Raw genomic sequence first — 23,210 nt, forward strand, 5'->3', positions numbered from 1 at the left:
TCCATCACAGGAAAATTCATATTCTGTTTAAATCTTCCCAGAACACTCTTTACAATATATATTCTATATAAAATGTTAAATTAAACCTCTTTCAAAATATTGTTAATACATTTTTTTCCCTAAGATTATCAAAAGTGTGAGGATGGACACAAAGTGCACGTGCAGACAACCCTGACGCTAAGCTTTTATTTATCGTGACTGCGCATGCGTCAACGGCCCAGCCCACAGAATCACCGTACAGTAGCAGCGGGGACAATCAGACACAGATACGCTCAGTCAACCAGCGGACCTGTCCACAGCACACTGCCTCTGTCCACTCAGCCGCGATGAAAAACCTTCATTTCAAGGATTTCTTCTGGGTGAGTTTTTAGTGCTGTGTTTTGAGGTTTTTTCGGTGTCATTATTTGAAATAGTTGACGAAATTTTGGTCGAAAAAAGTAATGCCGCCGCGTGAATTCAAACATGAGGATGTGTTTTGTCAAGTAATGCTATAGCTAACTTGTTTTACTGTAGTAAAAGTACTGTAGTAATTCAGACCCTTCACTAAAGTAAAAGTACTTCTAACCTGCCACACTTTCAGGCTCTCAAAGTATCTTAAGTACTGCAGAAATATTGCCTTAGTGTTATACTGTTAAATAATGTTAGACTGACAGATTACTTTTAATGGTGCATTGATATGTAAATGACATTTTATTTTTATTGTAGTTAACCTCTTGAAACCTGAAATTGGCTTGATTTCTTTCAAAAACATGGAAAGTAGGGAATGAGCAACTTTAAGAATTATATAAAAAGTTACAAGAAAAATATCCAAAATGAGTTATTTATTAGTTATTTAAACAAAAATAAAAATAAAAGTAAAAGAAAAAAAAATCAGGAAATGAGCTGAAAAAGTGCTAAATTAAGATAATAATTCATGATAATTGTAATAATTATAAATATAGTGGTGGGTTTTTTGTATTTCAGTATTAAAATGAAAATGTAAGGCAGTTTAACACAGTTTGTGTAAAATTTTAATATGCAAAGTATGTGTAGCGTTCCGATAAATGCATTGGAGTTCAACAAATTAGTACTTTGTTACACTCCACCACTTGCTTTATTAAAAAAAGTAAAATTACCTACAGACTCTTGGGTAACTGACTAAGCAATACAGTTGCTTTATATCTTATAGGGATAGAAAGTCAATTACATGCTGATTTTGACATCTACATGGTGAGGATGATTATAGGCTGTTACCACCGGCTTATCTAAATCACGGAGATGTACAGTTCAAAACATCAATTTACATCTCTGTGCCAAAGTAAAGTGTTTATTTATGTCTGTGTCATGAACTTCATGGTGTGAATTTAGAGTCAAACAAGTTTAGACGGAGTCTGTGTCTCACTGGGCGGTAGTAGAGGTGGTGTTATGGGAGCATTGTGTCCCTGTGTTGGTTTTTTGTATAATGCAAACTCAATGTATAAAGTGGACATATAATACCACTACTATACTACAATTCCTAAAACCGAAGAACAAAGTAAACTATTTTATAATTGTTATTGACAGAACGCTGACCTTACCTGCACTGCTGGCTACGATGCTATCATCCAGTATCTCAATGATGGCAGGCGGACATGCAAAGAGGTGGAGGACTTCATGAAAGCCAGGTAATGCTATGATCTATATATGTAAATATGCAAAAAACAAACAAACAAAACCATAGACCCTGGTGGTTCTCTTGATGTTTTCTAATTGTCAGAATCACATTAAACTTTAATTGTATGACAGTGACTAAAAATAGCATTTATATTATTTGCAGGGTTTGACAGAATCAGTTTAAAAGAATGGAATGAAAATGAAGCTAAACAAGAGAAGGAACACAAAGTGTAGACTTTGCAGTGTCATTATTGTGCAAAGTCGTGAGGTTTGAGAGGAGTTGAGTTACATAGGTGAAGTCTGTAACATGAACACTTCATGTGTAGGTGGACATGGAGCAATCAAAGACTGCAGTTTAATTTAAAGAATATTTTAGCATGCTGTATTTGATTAGTCTGTGATATTATGTAGTTTGACACTTAAAAAAAGAGTGACAAATCATTTGCATGCAATAGCCTACAATCTATCAATCTTGTGGTATAAAAAGCCGCTGTGTATAAAATTGGCAATGACAATAGCAGCATTTATTTCTGCACTCTACAGCATCGTGGTAGACCAGCGGAAAAAAAAACTTTAGAGGAGGAACTGAAAATGTTTTTCTAGCCGACAGTGCTGCAGCTCTGAGCAGCTTTGGCATTTGAATTTCGATTTCCTCCTTCCTCATGGGATAATGAATCTGTCCTATCTCCCTCACTCTCTCTGTCTTTCTCTCTCTCTCACACACACACACACACCAGTTGGCAGCCAGTAACATGAACTTAATTTGCTTAGATTGCAGTGCAATAATAATAACACTTAAAGCTAAGAATACAGCAAAAGGGGACATTACGTAAAAACATAACTGAAAGTTTCCTCATGTAACAATGAAAAGCACTTCTAGAACCACAAGAGTTTCCAAGATATTGAAACACACTCGTCTCAGTGGGACACTCACACGAAAATCAACCGCTGCTTGCAATATCACTTGGTTTATGCTCCAAGACAAAAAAAAGAAATCAAGAAGTATATGTACACTTTAAAATCTGACAAGTTGATCGTGCTCTAAAAAAAAGGCAAGTAAGTGTAGCTATTAGGCTTTAGCTATGTGTTTACTTTATATTCAATGGTTTGTTTAACTTCAAATGTAGTTGTTTACTTAATTTTGTCTAAAGTAATATACAAAAAAAATAACAATAACAGCAAACTTAGCATTTTACTAATAAAATTTAAGCTGCAACAACTTCATAAAGTAAAATAAAGACAACTAAATTTTAAATAAATATGACAATAAGATATAAAGTAAACATAGTTTAAGACTAATAGTTATGTGTACTTACCAAGACATTTGGTTTCCTAGATTTTTTAAAGATCGACTTATAAGATTTTACAGTGTACGGGATTATAAATGAGAGTATAGAGATAAAGCAAATATGTGCATCATATTCAATATAACTTTGGATCAGTGACTGCTACAAGTGTGCTTTTTTCTGTTGTATTAAATACTACCACAATATATTCATAGATGAAGTTTGCTCATTTGTGCAAAAGTGCATGCATGCATTTGCAGCAAATAGTATGCAGACGCACACGCAGTAACACAAAAGGCCCGTGTTGTGTATTCTGTAAATTGCACCTCGTCATTTGAGTTCCTGATTATGCAGACTCAATAAAATGATAAGGAATTCATGTCATTAGAGCCTAAATTAGTCCCAGAATGTGTTTCCTGGTTTTCTTGTTGCCCTCTCTTTATCCATACACGTATGAGTGCTTTTGATCTTGACTGAGGCAGCAGGGTTGTTTTAATAAATGCTTTTGTATTTCTGTGTAATTCATGTATGTCAGTACAGACACAGTCCTATCATAAATTCACATTTGATGTGAATTTATGATGTTGGTTTCTAAAAATGTCCACAGGCTGATACTGATGACCAAGTTATGTATATATGTAAACTAGCAGTAAAGCATTGTCACTGATGTCATGTAAATTATTTTGCAGTTCATCAGATAAAGGATTGTTCTGTTCCTTCTCTTTTATTCTTGGTTTCTGGTTGTTTCTCTCAGGGCAACAATTGAAGAGAAGTATGCCAAAGATCTCCTTAGTTTGTCCAAGAAGGTGTGTGGACACAATGAGATGAAGTAAGAAACCTCAGTGCTGACATGCTGTTACTATCTGTTTGACCACATCGATTTTTACAGTGAGCCTCAGAAAATGAATTGAACGTAGAATGTGGCAAATGTAGAGGTGAAAGCGGTCTGGTCAACAAGCGTGGGAAAATTTTCACTCTGTTGTTCACAGTTTAAAGGTGGAAATGAGGACTGCATTATTTTTCTGCAGTTTCCTAATAATGTCTATTTTGTCAGTCGGCTTTTGTGAGGTGATATCGTTTCCACATTAGCAAGTCTAGTTCCCATTCTGACAAGGGTCACATGACCAGTGTGACTTTGTTTCTGTTTGTTTCTGAAGGGGAAGAAAGAATAATGGGGGAGGGTGAGACGGGGAACCTTATTTACTTAATAAAAGCATTGGTTCTATCCATTTTCTGACAGTCATTCAGGCTTAGGTTTCAGTCATTTAATTAATTTAATCATTAGGAAAGTACAGAAAAGGTGATAAAATAATCAACAACTCCAGGCCTTGGCCTGAGTTTCATACTTTGATATTTTGGCCAGTGTGACTATGAACAGGCATTTAATTGAGCAGAATATGAACTTAACTTGAAATCATTTCCTACCTCATAAAATACTCGCAAAGTTATTTTTTCCCCCAAAATATTTTAAAATCTTGTTTTGTTAATATGTTTCTAAATGAGCTGTCGTCTTTGTTGGTGCATTGCTACAAGTCCCTCTGTAATCTTCTTATCGTATGTATTTTTTTTTAGCACATTAAAAAGATCCCTGGATGTCTTTAAATTACGTGAGTGCTTAACATTTTTTTAATATTAAGTAGCTGTGTATGATTTTCTGAGCGTATCTATGATTCAGAAGTTGTCTACACATGGCCCCCTCAAAATGGAGGAGCCAGAGTTGGCAGCTAGTAGCTAATGGTGCTAACAACGTGAACAGTGCTAACAATGGCAAAAGTGCTGACAGAGCTAACGGTGATAACCCAAAGGGGAATTGGGGAGTTCCCGCCATGCCACACCTCCGTGATATTGGTTTAGGATGGTGTTATCAACATGCACGCATGGCTGGAATTGACTTACTAAAACAATAAATAGAGAGGCTCAGATTACAAGACACGGAGAGGGAACGTGACTTTATTCTCTCTTCAGCATGCCATTGTATATCTTAACATAGCAACTAGTTGTTTGCTGCTATATTAATGCTCTCAATGTTGTACACAGCTCCTTTAATGATACTGCCTTTAATCCTTGTTTTTTGTGTTTTCTCAGTATAAACCATGTTTTTACCCCTGCAGAGACTGAACATGTGAGTCTGTCACACTTACAACTGGCCCAGAGCATGAGGGAGGAGGCCAAGAAATTGGAAGACTTCAGAGAAAAACAAAAAGAAGCGAAGAAAAAGGTTGGCAGTTTTGTCAGCACCGTAATGCAGCCAGGTGAAACATCTTTATAAGTAGTTGACTGGATATGATCCTGTCATTTCAGATTGAGCAACATATGGATGTTCTCCACAAACAGAAGTCTTCACAGTTCAAGAAGACGATGGATGTAAGAAAATACTTAAATTGCAAAGTAAATTATTAGAGGCTAAAGACTAAATGAGCCACTTCAAGGGTGCTTTCAGACTTTTCCCTCAAGAAATGTTCTGTTGCTTTTCCTTGTAAAATGTTGTTGATAAACTGAGCTGATTAGCCTGTGGACTATCACCACAAGCAGAATTAAAGCCAAACACTGTTGTGATAGCACCCAGCTTATTTTAGTTCATTCTTGATTTACGTCAGAGAGTTTCAGTTGTGTTATGAAAACAGTGAAAATGCCTGTTTTATCCCTTTTCTGCTCTTCCTCTTTGGCTGGGGAAGTCATGTTGATCAGCCTGGGAAGTAGCTCACAAGGCGCAGTTCAATGCCATCTAAATCATTACAAAAAGAAGAAGTACTTGCCATGCAACATTTAAATGAAAATAGGAAAATTACTGTGTGCCACCAAAAAAACTGGATGTCAATATATTGAAGCAGCTCAGAGGAAGTGAGTGCTATAAATCCACAGAGTAATGTCAAGCTCAGTTAATGCTGCTGTCTTTATTTTCTTCTTTCCTACACATTTTGCCTTTCATATCATTTTCGATGTACATTAAAAGGCTAAAATGATAACTGTGTTGCTGTCCCCAGTCAAAGAAGACATATGAGCAGAAGTGTCGAGATAAAGAAGAAGCAGACCAGAATGTGAACCGAAACACCAACACCAACAACACCAAGCACATGGAGAAGGTACATTGAAACAATGTTGACCCTCTCACTGTTGTTATGACAAAGGATCAAATATTTACTGGGAACATTACTTTTCCCCACATTTAGATTCACACAGGGGTTGTGTTTCTTGCTGTTTTATCTATTTATTGATGTACAGCTCTTTTAGTCTTTTTTGATGGATATCAATGTAAATTTATTTGAAAACATGTTATGTAAAGACATCACACTGGGCTCTGAAAACTTGCAGTAGGCATTTTCCCACCATTATCTGATGTTTTAAAGACTAAAGATAAGTCAGTAATGATTAAGCTGTTAGTTGTGTCCCTAAAGTGCATGTAAACCCCATACTGTTGACCCAATAAAAGCTTTGAAGTAGATGGCTACCGTTAGACAGTATTATTAGGGGAGTTATATACATGATACACCTCCCTCTGCGTGGTGATTTGGTTGGTGGGGGACATTTGTTACAAAGAAAATTCTGCTCACAACAAAGTCTGTGGATCTCGCTCACTCATCTTGAGTAAGCGGGTCATGATGAGACTTTGCTGTTGAGTTCTTCAAATGTGTTTTTTGTTGCTTTGAGCACCACAAGCCGAGTGCCATCTAATTCCATTATATTGGAGAGAAAGCAGACATCTTTCTACAAATACAAAAACACACAGCAACTCACACCAAAACACTCTTGATTGATAAATAGCAACACGGGTAGGGGGGAAAATATGTTTTTTTGATTTTTACAGCACAATTATGTTTGTCCCTTGATGTGAAACATGTACAATACAATAGAGAAGGTAAAGTTGTGCTTAAACAATACTAATACTTAGGTAGAAAAGATTCAGTGATTTCCATAATATTGGCGGAGGTATGTGCTCTGATTATCTCTGATCTTACTTTCATAGGTTTGACTCTACCACCTCACCAGCACTAATTTCGGCACTTGTCACTTGTTATATGTTATCCAAGGACCTACTGTTGAATACTTGTGTTCTTTATTTATTACCTTTTAGCTCTACTCTAAAGCACAGCAAGCAAAACAGAATGCAGAAGAAGCAGGTAAGTTTACAAAAACAGCTGCTACTGACATTTTTGTCACATCATTTGCTGGGAGCATTGGTGTTGGATGGACTGGACTGTATTTATTAGCATTTTTATCCACACTGCTTGTCTGGAACACAAAACCAGGTTGATTTTAATATAGTTTCCACACAAGAGACTGTAGTGGTTAATGGTAACTAGATATACCCTGTTGATACTGATGCATGTGTTTGATTGGCAGACAGGTTTTATCATCAGAATGTGACTACAGTGGGAAAGGTTCGAGATGAATGGATGAAGGAGCATGTTAAAGCCTGTGAGGTGAGACGTTTAGTAAGATTCCAAAAATTTGAATTTTACATACATCATGTGGATGACCTGAATGTTTCTGTTATGCATTTGTTTGCAGGTGCTTGAGAAGCAGGCAATGGAGCGTATTAACTTTCTGAGAAACACAGTCTGGACTCATCTCAACCAGCTATCCCAGCAGTGTGTGACCAGTGATGAGGTAAAGCCAACAATTAAAGCTTCTATAATCAATACTTAAACTGCAGATGATGATATGATAATTCTCCGGCGGTTGTTGTTAAGCTGTAAGGAGACAGCAGACAGACACAGTTGGTGTCTAGCCGGTGAAAAAAGTGTAGCATTAAGCAGCTGAAGATCCGGATATTTCCCTTAGGAGACGGTGGAGACCAAAAACAGAGCTAAAATGAGAGTAACTGTTGGATTTACATTCACCAGGTTGATGCAAATTTCAGTGATTACGTTATGTAAGTAGCAAATACGTATGTGCCAACCTATGTGCTAATGGGTGTGTAGGTCTTATAATGAGGTTGTTGGTGTATTGCCGTCATGGGGCAAATATAAAATAAGGAAAATGTAAATTACATTCTGTAAATTGTGAACATAGCAGAGCAGACTCCCCGATAAGAAACCTCTCTACCACATTGTGATTTTCCTTTGTCTGCTGTTTGTTCTCTTTGCCTTCTGCTCTCAGCAGAAAAGTGCTCTTATTTCACACAATTCGCCATGGAAATATCAGTGTGCCAGTTGCAGGTATACATTGATTTTAAAGGGATGAATATTAGGTGACACCCAAAATACACCCAAGGGTTTAAATCAAATCCCTTTGTCCCTCGCACCGTACTTTACACCCATATTATAGATTATTTAACAAGCAAAATTGGTTGGACATGCCGTATATGCACTTAAGACCATCTGCTATAGATAGCTTAAACAGGGCCCATCATGTTTTGTTATTATAACAATATACTTTCACATTTTAAACTTTCTTAGATGAACCTCGCATATATGTGAAGACATTACTTAACTGGACTCTGCCCTTGTTTGTGTGTGTGTTTGGTTGTGTATGCATAGCTGTATGAGGAAGTGAGGAAATCACTGGAGCAGTGTGATGTCCAGGAAGATATTGAACACTTTGTGAACCTTAGACGGACCGGTGACAAACCACCAGGTATGAAATCAGAACCACACCTTCACAAATCAGTGTCAATAGAAATGAATTAGTGTACACAAGTTTTATCAGTTGCCAGCCAGCATATGTGAACAGTATCAGTCCTCCTCTCTTAACAGCTCCGGTGTTGTATGAGAACTTCTACAGTGGTCAGAGATCTCTTGCTGCAGCTCCACCCTCTCGAATGCCTCCGCCAATCACTAGGTAAACAAGAGAAGGCTGCCACCTGTATGTTTATTCATCTATCCACCAATTAAGTATTTCAAGCTCTTGTTTGCCACTCTTTTAGAGCACTTACTGATTTATTGTTTACTTTGTTTTCGAATTTGCAGGAGGGGGCCATTACCTGATCCAACACCCAATAGTAAGGGAATGTTTTTTTTTTTTTTACTTAAATGTCCAGTATGTAGTATTTAGGGGGATCTTTCAGCAACTGTTTTTCACTGAAAGTAGCTTGCACCAAAAGTTACTGAAATTCACCAGATGATTTCATAAAGTAACCACCGTAACATTTTCACTGGCCTCCATGCTGCTTTCTAATTTTAACTAACCTGCTTTCTGATCTGTCCGTAACATTGATCGTGAAACACTACTGGAAAACAAACAAACACCCAAAACACAAAAACCCCCCCAGAAAGAAACGCAAATCTACTGTCTACAGCGCCATGTTCATAGGTCTAATGGCAATAGCTTGTTTTCCTGCATTTAAAAAACCCACATAAATGTGCTCATTTAGGTAGAAAAGAAAGTCACCATCTTGGCACCAAACACTGATTTCAAAGAGGGCCTTATGCATATGTTACCTGACCGCTGTTATGAGCGGAGGAGTATTCAGTTTGTTTCATTCTCCAATGTTGCCACTAGATAACTTGTAAATCCTTCACACTGCTCCTTTAAATACAGTGCATGGTGTGTTGCTTGCTAGGATGATGTAGTTCTACTTAGTAAACATGAATACTGGCTTCCATGGGAATGTTGTCAAATTTACAACACTTAAATTTTCTGATGTGCGTGTGGGAAACAAAAGGTGTGTTCAGTTGTGGGGTTGGAGCTTGTGACTTTATGATAACCCGGATGGCTTCTGCACACTTCTGATTTTCATATTGAACCGCCTCATTGTTTTGATCTTTGCTTTGATTGCAGATAATACAGTCTACTCAACAGTGCAGGATGCCGGGTACAGTGTTATCCAGTACTAACACACAGATCTGATGGAGGAGAAGTTATTGCACATCCTGTGCAGCACTTGAGCTTTGTACTGGATACAAAGGTTACACAAGTCTCTTCACTTCCTCCTTTGTGATTTCCTGTAATGACAAGGTGTCGCCAGATGGAAATGAGTGTCATAACTGTGTAAATACATATTTTAAGGTGAGGTTGTGTGATATTTTAAATATATCACAGTGGTATAAACAGAAAGGTGAACGCCATCATTTTATTTTTAGGTTCTCATGTGTATTTTTTTTTAAATCAAAACTAAAATCAGGACTTTAGCTCAGTATTTTGAAAAAAACAAAACAAACAAAAACCAAACCATTAGATGACATCAGTATAAAAAGTGACATCCAGCTACTTAAGAAGTCATTTCACTGTCCAGATAATAGAGCATATTTATTCCATTGATATTATGTAGAGCTCTTTCCTCTGCATAATTGCATCTTCATTTATCTCCTGTTCTGTATTTATTTTTGTGGATCATAACTTTTTTCAAAGTTTAAATAGAGATTCATAAAATAAGATTGCTTGTCTGCTTACTTGTTTTCAATTCCTCTTTGATGTGAGAGCAGCATGTCAGCTGACAGATCTTGAAATTGGAGGGTGAATGCACAAACTCATTTATCCACAGTGTACAGTTTATGAATTACTGATCATTTCTTTCCATGAAAGTCCTGTTCTTTGTCACTCGCCGTTCATCCTAACATTTGGAAAGTCTTGCTAAGTGCAAGATGTGCTGAACAACAGGCTTGTTTTCTAGAAAAAAAAAAGTTAAGTTTGACATTCAAGTCACTGAAATTGATATGTGTGATGATGACATACATTATTTTCTGAATACTTGAGGATTGTTGGAATTTTTGCACTTTGGTTTTGCTTTATTTATGTTAACATATCAGTTGTCGGCATTGCTACAAACTGTGACTTAAGTTTGAAAGAGAGCAATTAAATGTGATTTTACTGTGCAACTGAGCTGGCGCTGGATTTATGTAAAGTTACTATTGTTATCAGAATTTTTAAGCATTAAAGTTTCTCAATTCAACTTACTTTTGGTGCCTACATTAACACCTTCTATTTATCATTATAAAATATTCAAGGCTGTACCTCATTTTGACTATCAATCATGACACAATGAAAGGTTAAAATAAAAATGCTTACAGCTTTATTTCCACATTTGGCAACATAGTTTTCTATTTTTTCTCTTAAATTTAAGCATGAATTTTTGCATTTCATATGATACAGTCCTCCTCAATGTGAGTAAGAGTTCATGGTAATCATCAGTTCATCATGAGGAAGCCCACATCTGTTTGCAGGTGCTGCATCCTGAACAGCAAATAGGAAATACTTTTCCTGAAGACGACTGGACACAGGGGTCTGTCTATAGTGTAAGAAAAGATACTGATATGCAGGTTCTTCCGAGGCAGTCGGATCTTTTGGCGGTCCAATGTCACTCTGATTTGATCAGATCCAGAATGATCTGGATGGTCTTCTCACCTATAGCAGACAGACAGGATCAGATCAGATCTAACATATTTTCCCTTTATTTTTACCTGCAGTTTGCTTAAAATTGTATAGTCTGATGACATTAACATGTATGTGATTTCTTTGTGTATTTTAGAACATTTCAATACAAAAAATGCACTATTCTGTAAACCATTGGGTCCCAACTGGTCTAGTCATGGGTCCAAATTTCTTCTTTGTTGTTAGTTCAAGGTCCTCATTTAATAAATTACCAAATATTCCATTTTATTTCAGAAAATGTATACAACACCTTGGCTTTAAACACAGAAATAAAACATACTGCAAAAATAAACATATACAGCACTTAAAATTAAAGCCCTTTGCTGGAAATTCACTGTATTTGAAATTAAAGGGTGTTTTATTCTTTTTACAAACTTGACACATTTAAGTCACTTACAACCGACTTTTGGACTGTGACTCACCAGTTAGGAGCCACTGCTGTGAACAACAGAAGTACAGGTAAATCTCTTTATAATGATCTCTTTATAATGCCTTCCGTCTATGAAGTGTTTTCAAGAATGAATGAAAATGTATGCCATCCAGTCTTTATCTGCATTTTTGTCTTGATTTTTCAGGTTTTGCAGCACAGCCATGGACACATTAAACAAAAATGTTTTTTTATTTATTTTATGCTGCTTACTCTGCTTCAAAAAATGCCATTTGTCGTGCTGTGATGCTTGTGTTTACCTTCAAGATTCATCCTCGGGGTTTCCAGTTTCTTTTCAAGCAAAGAGTCCATCAGCTTCCTCAGATGTTTGAAGATCACACCGATGCGTACAGGAGCCTTTAAGGATGAACAACATATTGATTTTTTTCTTTTAAAAAAAGAAACATTCAGCAAGGACACAACTGCTGCTGCTACAGGAGGGGACAGAAGAGGAGAGGGAACGGGCCCAGTGACCTCTGACCTGGAAGTGGATCCATCCGTCCAGTGTGATGAGCCTCTCTCTGTGCTGGATATCGATATCACCTCCGAACAGCAGCAAGGGGAAAGGAGGTATCAGCGTGGTGTCTCGCAGGTAAATCTTAGTGTACTTCACCTGTGGATGAACATGTATCAGCACATGTGTGACTCAGTGAAAAGCAGATATTACACACTCTTCACCCGTACCTTTTCCTGGTACAGCAGCCAGCCGTGTGTCTGCAGGTTGCGGTTCACGGATGACGGGTGGACCTGAGCCTTGCCCTGGGGTGTCTCCACCGTGCAGGCCACTCGCTCCAGCACATCCACAGACGGGGTGCACAAGAGCCGGGCCACGCTGTCGTAGAGCCCCGCCGTCAGCACTGCGTTCAGGACAGAGATCTGCTGCTTGGAAAGTGCTGCCTCCTGCAGCTTGGAGGAAGAGCGAGATGACCAGAAACCCGCCTGCTCAACCATCTTTATCAGCTCGTGCTTCACACCCTGGATAAAAGATGGAGTCAAACACATGGGATCAGACAGGTGGGGGAAGAGGGGGGATAATCTAAATGTGTGTGTGTGTGTGTGTGTGTGTGTGTGTGTGTTACCTCTATTGTAATGAGAGCTGTACGATTGAGGAAGTGTTTTCTGCAGAAGGCCATTTCTGCTCTCTGTCCCTCAGTCTGTGAATTCTTCCACCTGACATTGTGAGAAAAAAAGGTCATTACTGTTTTTGTCAAGCATACGACTGGATGAATGTCGCTGCATGTTGTTGCATGTATCAAAAATTTATAGTAAAGTAAATAATCAGATAATGGGAGCTGAATCCAGATAGAAAGTGGATAAATGGATTAACCAGTTCTAATAGTTTTTGTTTCAAATTGACACCGAAATTTACTACAAAAGGCAGAACAGTTTCCTGCACTATAGCACAAATCTCACTTGTTTTTTCAAAGATGTATGATGTCCACTGGAATCCTTCAACCTCATACAGAAGAAAAATTCACGACTGTTAACAATCTACAGCAGAAAAAAGGAAATATTCAAGATCTATTTAAGTTAAATGTAAGACTATTTATTATCTTCTGACGTCTTATTTTGGAGGAACTTAATTTAATGGTTTTCAAGACTTGATCAGTACTCTTCATCTCTTCTACCTCTTAAAGAACTGAAGGATACTCATAAAATCAATACTGGTGTGTGATCAATCTGAAATGCTTTCAAAACCCCCAAATATGCTCTTAATGTAGCTCTGCAGTCTGCGTTTGAACCCAAGACTTAAAAAGTCCATACCCCAGATATGCGTTGTATATGGTCAGGTGATCAGAGTTGGCCAATGCCAGGGCGGATTTGGCCAGGTTGGCTTCCTCCTTCCTGTTCATCGGTGTGGAGAAGGGAGACTTCTCTGAGATGGCTGCTGCGATGGTTGCCTGAAATCAATCTCTAATTAATATATAGTGCATAATAAAGATATAATATAACAACAGTAGTGGTTACAAAATAAAATAACATGATATACTCCTCACACAGTCACAAAGACTTGTGGAGTGTTTGTTTTGTGAGTAAGGAGGCAATGGTACATACTATGGGCTCCAGGCAGCCGAGGATGGCTCCATAAATGAGCATCTTGCCTATCTTCACATTGACAGGAAGACCTGCCAGGTGGTGTCCCAGAGGGGTGAGGACATGACTGTCTGGGTGACATGCACCAATCCTCCTCAGCAGGCTGACGGCGTTACTGACTGACTGAGGTTGAGGAGCATCCAGGGCCCGGCTCAAAAAGTCCTCCGGGGAGCCGTACTGACATTTCTAGGAGGGGGAAAAACACCTTAAATAGAAGCTTCAGTAGTGTTTCCACATGTAGTAGTTTGTTATTGTGTGAATCTTTATTTTTGCGTCTGAGTCTGGTTTATATACCATAATATGAAGGCAGAGCTCCTCCAGTGGGACCCGTAGAATCTCTGGAATGGAGTACTCCATGAAGGCGTCAAACCTGAGGTCAAGAGGGTCAAACGGGCAAAATTGACCAACACATCCTTCATATCTAATGGAAAACTTTTTTTCCTGCTTTGTATTTCCATTCCCTTCTCTTTATAATGGATGATGACCTCCGTACCTGAATTTTGGGTAGAGCCGGAAGCAGAAGCCGTTTCGGACACGTCCCGCTCTCCCCTGCCTCTGGAGGGCGCTGGCTTTGGAAACAAAAGTTTCCACCAGAGAACTCATCTGGCTGCTCTCGTGGTACCTGAACAACACAACTGGAGTTTGAGTTCCCTTTTGTTTTTATATTACTCAGATTATTAGCCCTGCAGATGGTACGGTTCTAGGGTTGGGAATGCTGATATATCCACAACTTTAACTCAGACTTAAATATCTCAACAACTATTGGACGGATTGGCATGAAATTTAATGCAGATATCCATTGTTTCCAGATAATGTATCCCAATAACATGGTGAGACTTTTCCTGTAGCGACACCATGAGGTTGGCATTTATGGTTTTGAGGGACTAGTGCAGCCCCTGTTCAAAATGTGCCTGTTTGGAGCAGGCTCATTGCTTAGCCTCCGGTGTTTTTTTGTGAGATCAGCTCATCCGAACACACTTGATGCTGCACGTCCTTGGATCTGGAGCAATGTGCCTGCCATGACACAGTTGCGTTTTCTAGCAGTGCTGGAGTAAAAGCATCATTTGCTAACAGCTAGCTATTTAGAACCAGGCTATTTCCTGGAACAAAAGTGTTCATTTAAGTTAAAATTAGTTAAATCACTGATGCTTGAAAAGTTTGCTACAATGTAACATCTCCGGTCTCTGTTCTTCTTCGGTTGTTGAATGTACTTGTGAGCGATGAAGAGCTAACTGTGCCCAGAATGTGATTCAGTAGTGTGACAGTTAAAAGGGGTCTCCTCTCAATACACTATACAGTATGTGCATAATTCAATACTAATCAATATAAAAGTAGATGTGAAGAGCTTGCACTTGACACTGCACTTCCTTTAGTCCTCAGCAACACATCCGCCATGTCTGAAGCTGAACTGTTGTCGAGTAAATCGAAGGACAGACAGACAGACAGAGAGAGTCTCCTTCAATTTAAGAAGGATGGCTGGATTTTAGCTAGTGCCTTAAAGTCAAAACTTCCATTTTTCCAGAGAATGTGGACATGCTAACTCACTAAAGTAAGATAGTGAATGTGGTAAACATTGTACTTAACACCCTCATTTTAGCATTGTCATTGTGGGTATGCTGACATGAGCATTTAGCTCAAAGCACCACTGTGCCAAATGCAGCCTTACAGACACACTAGAAAGGCAATAGACTGTTTTTGTTTGTGTGTTTTTTGCTTCATAGTACCAAATCACAGATTATTGGATAAAATATATTTTGGTGACTGAAACCATGAAACTGATCCAGTTATTAATCTCCCATGAAAACAGCCTATCTTTTTAATGTAATAGAAGACATAACAATTCTATAATATGCAAGACATTTCTGGTTTTGTTAATGAGCCCTTACTTATTTTCTTTAGTCTTTCCGGTGTCGATGACGAACACGACGTCTGGAATAGTAACACCTGTCTCAGCAATGTTAGTTGACAAGACGAGCTGAAAGGGACACAAAGCAGAGCAGTAGAAATTTTCAGGATTTATAGTACATTTCTTTGGTTGCTAAGTCAAATTAGATTATATATTTATCAACATTTTATTTTTAACAGAAATTCATCTCTATAACAAAAAAGGGCTTTCTTAAATCATATCACATTATGTTGATTCCTTTTTTTCTTATTTCTCAGTGCACGTTTCGAAGTACCTTTCTAACTCCAGAAGGTGGCACTGTGAAGGCAGCAGCCTGGTCCTTTGATGAGAGAGTTGAGTGGAGAGCAACAATCTTGTACCTGAAAGAGCCGGTCACAGTGAGGCCAGTGAAAAAAGGTCAAGTTAAGGGATCAGTTTGTATATTTCACTATGTTTGTTTCGTCAGGACTTTTATTGGTGTATACTGCATTATAGCGCATTACATCACCTTTTTTTGTCCCTGAACCGCTTGTCTGAGGAAAGCAGGTCGAAGAGCTGCTGGATGTGAGCCAGACCCGGGAGGAACACGAGAACGGCTCCATCCAACTCTGAAAACTGTGGAGATTTGTCTGGCAGAGCGGAAAGACACCGGAAGTTAACATGCAAGACCTAAACATGTATGAATATGTACCTTGTGCTGCCTGAAACTGGCACAACGCTGTGTTATACCTAAGTAGTCGATGAGGTCAACCAATAAGTCCATGTTGATCTTATTAGGGTTCATGTACTGTAGCACCTGCCGAGTCCTGCTGCTGAAGTGGTCTAGATCTGGACCCAGGTCCCAGCCAGAAGAGTCCCTCACTATCACCTCCTAGAATGGACAGACACTGGTTAAACACAAAGATATCACACCACTATCATGCATACTGTATCACTGCTGCAAAGAGTCAACATTACCTGGTGCTGTAATGTCTTGCCACCTTTCTGTGTGACAGAGATGCTAACTTCCTCTTCTTCTTCAAGAATTTTCTGACAGTACTCCGAGTCCTTTTCCAGGACATACCCCATCTGCTCCACTATGTCTTCTAAGTGGTACACCTAGAAACAAAAACACAGGAGCGTTCACAATGCCCCATTTCTGAGGCAGAGTCCTTGAAATATCATAAAAATACATCAGTGATAGCACTTAGGTCAAAAACAGACACATCATGTCCCTGATATCCACTTCAGATTTCTTGAATAAACAAAGGATAGTTAAATTAGATTCTGTGGACAAGTAAACACAAGCTCCTCTTACCTCCACTGGGAAAGTCCTGCCAGGGATGGAGATGACTGGGCAGCGGTTGAAGTAGTTGGAGAACTTGTCACAGTCCACCGTGGCGCTCATAAGGATCAGCTGCAGGTCTGATCTCCTCATCACGACGTCTTTCAGGATGGTTAACAGGAAGTCTGACTGAACACTGCGCTCATGGACCTGATGGAGGAAGGTGGAAATGAGGAGGAGGAGGTGGGGTAAAATCCTATCCTATTTCAGTTAAGCGTAGAATTTACGATTTTTGGTCCAACAGAAACATCCTTCCTGACTGCATTTAGGGCAGTGAATATGGGGAACAACATAAACACTGAAAAAATTAAGATAGGCTTCTCAAACTGTGTGTCATGTATTAATGGGTAAATATTGACTATGCAGCTGTGGATCAGGTGATGGAGCAGATCGTCCACTAGGTGTTAGTTGGATCTGTGGCTTTACCAGTCTGCTTGTTGAAGTATCTTTGGGCAAAATACTGAACCCCATATTGTTTCAAAATTGCCTGTAAGTGCATGTGATTGTTAAAACTGTGTAGCAGGTTGTATGGTAGTCTTAGCCATCTTTGTGTGAATGGTTGAATTTGACATGTTGTGTAAAAGCTGTTTGAATGGATTAGAAAGGTGCTGTACAAGGGCAAGTGCATAACTTTATGTCCATAACATAAGTCCTCAACTTAATATTTTTTTAGACATTTTTAACAATACTAAAGACCTACCTTGGTACCTGAGGGTAGAAAGGAAACTAATAGTATGGCATCACACCTGGTGCCGAGACATGTACAATCTGCAAAGTATTATGTTTAATGAGAAAGTGTCAGTACCTCGTCTACGATGATGTGCGTCAGGGAGCTCAGGTGTTTGTCATGCTGTAGTTTCCTGAGCAGAACTCCAGTCGTACAGTACAGCAGGCGGGTCCACTCCCCAGACTGATTCTCCATCCGGATCTGATATCCACACAGCGACGACTAGAAAAGGATTTAAACATGATCATTAAAGCAGGTGACAGTGCATCCTATCAGCATATACAAGAGCAAAGCAAAAGGTTTCTCTGTAAAAAATATATTTCCACCTTCGACCCCGGTCCGTCCTCGCAGCCCAGCTCCTGGCTGACCCTACAGGCCAGGCTCATGGCGGAGATCCTGCGTGGCTGGGTCACCACGATGTTGCAGGGCTTCGCCTCTTTGCCGCCCGTTAACAGCTCCTCCAGGAGGAACTGAGGAATCTGAGTACTTTTTCCGCTGCCTGTCTCACCAGCTACCACCACCACAGGATGGCGCTGCAGTGCCTCCAGGACACGGTGTCGGTGTTGGAAGACAGGAAGCTGCTCTCGCTCTGCCTTGAAGGTAGGATACTTGTTTAATTACTTAGTTTTGGTTGATGCATCTTTAATATGGTAAAGTAGAATACTTCAATGTATTTACCTTCAGTTTTTGGGCCAGTGAGGACTTCTTCAGCTTCATTAAGAGCTCTCTGGATGCCTCAAGTGCTTCTTCCCTCCTTCCTCTTTTCTCACTCTTGTCCTCCTGTTTTTCTTCTCCCTCCCCAATATCGAGACCAGCCAGGTTCTCCCAGGACTCCTCGGGCTCTTCATCCCCAGCACTGCCCTGCCCCTGCTGGCCCTGGGATCCAGACTCCTGCCCTTTGTTCTGGTTCTGCTGCTGTTTGAGTCTGGTCAGGAGCCGGGAGATGAACTGGTCTCGAGGTTTGTTGGCAGCGGTGCGGCTCTCTTCCTGCTGCTGCTGCTCGCTGTCTTTCCACTCCAGCCACACGTCTCTGTAGGTCGGAGGAAGGAGCTGGTGCACTGACTGAGAGTGGATGAGAGTGAGTAAATTATTAGAGGATGACTGGGATTAGCATGAATAAGGATAAAACAGTAAATGTGAGGTCAAGCAGCAGACCTGCAGTAACCTCTACAGGGAGGTTACATGTATTATTACCTGTCCTTTAACCAGGTTGTAGAGTGCCAGTGTGGCTGCCAGATGTTGAGCCTGCATGCTGTCCTCAGTCAGGATCGTTGGACAAACTTCGAGAACATCATCTGCCCTTTGAACACGCACCCTGGTGGATACACACATCAAATCAATTACAATTATTTTTTAAATGTTGTTAAAATGTAGTGGTGCAGATGTAGAAAGTACCATGAAAAGAATACACTCAAGTACAGGTACCTCAAATTTGTACTCAAGCGCAGTGCTTGAGTAAATGTACTTAATTACATTCCACCACTAGATTTTTGTTTGGTTTGTCCAGTCTGGGCTACTGTAGCAATATGGCAGTGAACACAGTGATCTGTAGACGTGGATGTGCTCCCTATGTAGATATAAACGTCTCATTCTAGGGCCACAGAAAACAAGACAATTCTTTTTTTCAGGTGATTATACACTACAGAAAACATACATTTTATATTATATTCCATTTTTGCCAATGTATCCCCCTAAATCCTACACACTGGACCTTTGATAGAATATTTGTCTTTGTGTGTGGCAGTCTTTGTATGCAGAAAAAGGACACAGAAACACAAGCACAGACTTACCTGGCTCTCCAGTATCTACCAGCAGCAACCTTGTGAAAAGCCGGTGGTGGACTCTTGGGTAGGTTCTTTCGGACCCAGTCGATGAGGAACTGTTTAGGAGACTTTCCCGTCCAGCTGCGAGCCGTGTAGTCAAAATTACGAATGTCCTTTGGCTCATTCTTTTTTACAACTGGAGCTGGAAGAAAAGAAAAATGTAACAAAATGATCCAAAAAAAAAGTCTGTTGTTATGAATTTATGCCACTTTGAAATAAAAAAAGCTTTTTAAAATTCATCCATGTTATTATAGTATCTACAGGTGTCTGACACTTCAATTTAATACTTTTTAAGACCTTTTCGTGATAAATTTTAAACAAATTTGAGATTGATTTTTGGACAAATCACTGTTTTCCTATTCAGGCATTGCAGGCAAAAATAAAGATAAAAAGCAGACGTATATGTTGTCCTGTGCAGAGGTACCTTTTGCTCTAGGAATATGATTATGTGTAAATGTATGAGTAAATTAGGTTAATGTACATTTTGTCAACAGGTAAGTGCAAGTTTAAAGTAAAGTATTAAGTTCAGTGGTACTGGTGGACTTTCACACAGAGAAGCTTGACTCACTCTGACAAAAATAAGTTAAAAGATGAATAGATAAAATCAACATTGTGTGTTGTAATTGAGAACTAAATTAGTCTAGACTAGTCATTAAATTTAAGATTATTTCATGACTATTAAGGTCTAATATTTGTAAAATTGAGCTGAAGACATTTTAAGACTTTTTAAGGACTACATCCTGTTTAAAAGTCACTTGATGAATGACTTTAACTGTAAGGCATTTATTTGCCAAATTAACCTTTCTCCGCAGGTGGAGCCTTTTCAGCTTGTTCAAATAAGTTGAAGCTGAGATCCTCTTTGTCCTCGCTGACAGGAACTATTTTCTTTTCCCTCTGAGGCACATCCACCACTTTTATAGCTGGATTGAACATGGGGTGGGACTCCAGGGGCTTCATTTCTAGAAACAGAAAACACATTTGTTTTAAATGAGACAAAAGTGAGTTGGAAGAAACGTTGTAATCTCTGCACGCGTGAGTTAAAGCACACTTACCTTGCTGGATGATGCGTATCCTGTCCTGTGCCATCCTCTGGCCCGCCTTGTCTCCTTTTGTCTTGGCGGCAGCTGCCATTTCTTTTGTGTCATACAACTGAGCAGTGAGGATCAAATACCTGTCGTTCTACGCAGCAAGAACACACATATTACTACACCATGCCACATAACAGCCTCATACAGTGGCTGAAAAAAAAGTTAGATTTTAGAGCTGAAATGTGGTAACTGACAATGTCACCGTCAATCTACAGAAAAAAAAAATTGTAGTTTAGCCTGGCTCCACCTGAAGGCGACAATATCCACCTACCAGCATCTCTAAAGCTCACTATTTCTTAACATGTTATATCTCATATGCTTAATGTGTAGAAAACCCAAAAAATCATCTTACGCTTGGCAAGAAAGTAAATAAGTGCATTTCCCAAAATGATGAACTATTCCTTTAATTACATAAAAAGAGATTTCAGCTTAAGTTGTTTTAATTTTACTCACTGGATCAAACTTTTGATCTAGTTCAGGATTATGGGTCTTCTTCCCTTTGTCTTCTACTTCTTCTTCCTCGTCCTCATCACTGCTCTGCTCTGCATACCTTAAGATCCAGTCCTTCATACTTGCAGCTTCATCCTTCTCTGCAGCCTGGAAAACACCATACTTATAACTTTTACAGTATGCATCTGTCTAGCAAACACGCACTTGTCAATAAAACAAACCTTGGTGGTCTCTTTGCGGGTGTTGCTGGGTGCTTTGGGGCTCGGGGCTGCAGGTTTCTGCTGAGCAGGAGGCTGGAACCTCGGCCTGCTCTTCTGATTCTCCTCCTGCATCTGCTGGGCAAAACCTTCAGGCAGCTCCTCTGGTATACAGACGGTACAATAAGAAAGTCAGAGTTTCAACAGTTTTGTGTCCTCAAGAACTGCGCAATGAAGACATCTAAATGGCCGCTGACGCTCTATTACCATCTTTAAGGTTGAGGCAGAGCCAGTCGAGAGCAGAGTGGAGATCCCCTCCGTACAGCACACTACTCTTCATCGCCTCCTCAATGTGTTCTCGCTTGAAGTTGAACCTCTGCAGAGCTGTGTACAGGTCCTGCAAACACGAAAAGGACAACATTCAACCATGGTAACACATTCATATAAGTGTGTATTAACTGTGAAGTGTAAGAGGGATGATTTTGTCTTTACCAGCAACTTCTTGTTGGTCAGTCTGCCTGATATGGGCCCTTTGTCGCCATTCTCCTCTCTGAAGTCATTGATCAGCTTGATGATCTTCTTCTCCAGGTCCGCTTGGATTATAACCTGTGTTATATGGATCAAATCCCATTTCATTATTGACATTTTGAAAGTTCTTCAGCATGAAAACATTCTGGACTAAATGGATGAGATTTGCAGCTGGATAGATAAAGGCCGATTACAGTATGTTTAGTTCATTAATATGTAACAAGCTTGTCAACAAAAAGTTACAGATGCAATATTTACTTGTCATGGAGAGAAATTATGTCAAGCTACACAATTATGATAAATTACACAGTTAAGTTACTGAACAAACAACTTACTTTGAGAATTGACTTGTCCGCGACTCCACCTGTGTCAACCTGGGCAGTGTTGGCAAGACTGTAGGTCTTTGGAGCTGGAAGTAGGGACAAAATGGCAAAAAAAAAAAAAAAAAAGATATTATTAGAATAAACAGATGATAATGAAGTTTTCTTTTTGTAATATATAATACTGCAAAACTCAGCATATCCCAACATATTCAAAATCGCAATAATTTTGTATCATGACTTGGGTATCGTGATAATATTGTATCCTAGGGCCTCTGCTGATCCCCACCCCTATTGTTTACTTTGAATGTAAAGGCAACTGTACATCACAAGTCACCAGACCCTTACGTCTGTTTAAATATCTGGCAATCTGCAAACAATGCAGCAAGGTGACATAATATCAGATAATATCAGATTGGCATCTGTCATGCTGTAACATGGAAGCTTTTGGTATCTTTTACTTGACAAATAACTTAATAATAATTAAGAATACAATGAGATATTTACATGGTTCCGTGTGCAAAGGGTGTTGTATGGAAATTTGAACAATCTAACACAAATGAATATCATAAATACAACACATTTATGAATGAGTCACTGCATATAGAGTTCAACACAACAGTATGAACACCCAACAGCTCCAACTATATTCTAAAAATGACCGTATCAACGCATTTTCAGCTTCTACAGTGATGTTTCTACAGCTATAATACCACCTTTCGACTTGTTCTCTTTGGCTGGTTTAGCCGGCTTGTTGTTGGCTGTCTTCTTCGGCTCCTCCGCCACGCTGTTCCCCGCAGAGGCACCAGTCCTGCCCGCTGCTGCTGCTGCTGCTGCCGGGGCCACCGGAGCGGCCGCTTGCGCCGCCGATTTCTTCTTCTTTCCACCCATTATGTCACAAAAACACTGCCTGCCAGCTGCTCGGCTATGCGACTATGTGATTCCAAGTCATCGGCAAACTCCTGAAATGTTGTGGTTATGAATAGAGAGCAAAAAATTACGCTAACGTGTGTGTCTCCCCGTATTCATGTCGGGTTGGGTAACTTTTGGACAGCCCAGCTTCCGTACCGGAAGCGTTACCGGGGAGCAAACCTCCTCGTGCTGTATTGTGGGAAGTGT

At 39.5% G+C, this 23,210-nt stretch overlaps 2 protein-coding genes across 3 annotated transcripts; one reads left to right on the forward strand and one right to left on the reverse strand.

Moving 5' to 3' along the window:
- The first annotated feature begins 252 nt into the window (after nucleotides 1-252).
- Nucleotides 253-10,753, forward strand: pstpip2 (proline-serine-threonine phosphatase interacting protein 2). Of its 2 annotated transcripts, XM_042508918.1 has the most exons (14): nucleotides 253-359; nucleotides 1,543-1,643; nucleotides 3,673-3,747; nucleotides 4,491-4,525; nucleotides 5,030-5,136; nucleotides 5,220-5,282; nucleotides 5,903-6,001; nucleotides 6,991-7,036; nucleotides 7,260-7,339; nucleotides 7,428-7,526; nucleotides 8,399-8,495; nucleotides 8,615-8,699; nucleotides 8,828-8,859; nucleotides 9,639-10,753. In XM_042508918.1, the coding sequence occupies exons 1-14, from the start codon at nucleotides 327-329 to the stop codon at nucleotides 9,692-9,694; spliced, it is 1,008 nt and encodes a 335-aa protein (XP_042364852.1). In that variant the 5' UTR covers nucleotides 253-326; the 3' UTR covers nucleotides 9,695-10,753. The 2 variants fall into 2 exon arrangements, with proteins under 2 accessions (XP_042364852.1, XP_042364853.1); XM_042508919.1 differs by lacking the exon at nucleotides 3,673-3,747.
- Nucleotides 10,596-23,120, reverse strand: dhx29 (DEAH (Asp-Glu-Ala-His) box polypeptide 29). The gene is made up of 28 exons (XM_042508917.1): nucleotides 22,808-23,120; nucleotides 22,107-22,180; nucleotides 21,736-21,849; nucleotides 21,511-21,640; nucleotides 21,268-21,407; nucleotides 21,050-21,193; nucleotides 20,561-20,687; nucleotides 20,309-20,467; nucleotides 19,476-19,650; nucleotides 18,880-19,000; nucleotides 18,364-18,747; nucleotides 18,012-18,278; nucleotides 17,764-17,907; nucleotides 16,932-17,108; nucleotides 16,592-16,732; nucleotides 16,364-16,505; nucleotides 16,143-16,263; nucleotides 15,930-16,014; nucleotides 15,636-15,724; nucleotides 14,243-14,371; nucleotides 14,044-14,119; nucleotides 13,711-13,935; nucleotides 13,420-13,556; nucleotides 12,735-12,825; nucleotides 12,340-12,630; nucleotides 12,137-12,268; nucleotides 11,916-12,012; nucleotides 10,596-11,201 (listed from the first exon to the last, which is right to left on the reverse strand). Exons 1-28 carry the CDS (start codon nucleotides 22,980-22,982, stop codon nucleotides 11,155-11,157), a joined length of 4,134 nt encoding a protein of 1,377 aa, XP_042364851.1. The 5' UTR covers nucleotides 22,983-23,120; the 3' UTR covers nucleotides 10,596-11,154.
- Nucleotides 23,121-23,210: the final 90 nt, after the last annotated feature.

This window comes from Plectropomus leopardus, chromosome 20 (genome assembly GCF_008729295.1).
Source record: "Plectropomus leopardus isolate mb chromosome 20, YSFRI_Pleo_2.0, whole genome shotgun sequence".
Classification (NCBI taxonomy): domain Eukaryota; kingdom Metazoa; phylum Chordata; class Actinopteri; order Perciformes; family Serranidae; genus Plectropomus; species Plectropomus leopardus.

Excerpts from the sequence above, each read along its gene's own strand:
- pstpip2 (XM_042508918.1), top strand. The coding sequence starts at position 327 with ATGAAAAACCTTCATTTCAAGGATTTCTTCTGG. Across the intron at positions 4,526-5,029 it reads CCTGGATGTCTTTAAATTAC|AGACTGAACATGTGAGTCTG; the intron begins GTGAGTGCTTAA and ends TTACCCCTGCAG. Across the intron at positions 8,700-8,827 it reads ATGCCTCCGCCAATCACTAG|GAGGGGGCCATTACCTGATC; the intron begins GTAAACAAGAGA and ends TCGAATTTGCAG.
- dhx29 (XM_042508917.1), bottom strand. The coding sequence starts at position 22,982 with ATGGGTGGAAAGAAGAAGAAATCGGCGGCGCAAGCGGCCGCTCCGGTG. Across the intron at positions 19,001-19,475 it reads GGTAGATACTGGAGAGCCAG|GGTGCGTGTTCAAAGGGCAG; the intron begins GTAAGTCTGTGC and ends TGTATCCACCAG. Across the intron at positions 18,748-18,879 it reads ACAACCTGGTTAAAGGACAG|TCAGTGCACCAGCTCCTTCC; the intron begins GTAATAATACAT and ends ATCCACTCTCAG.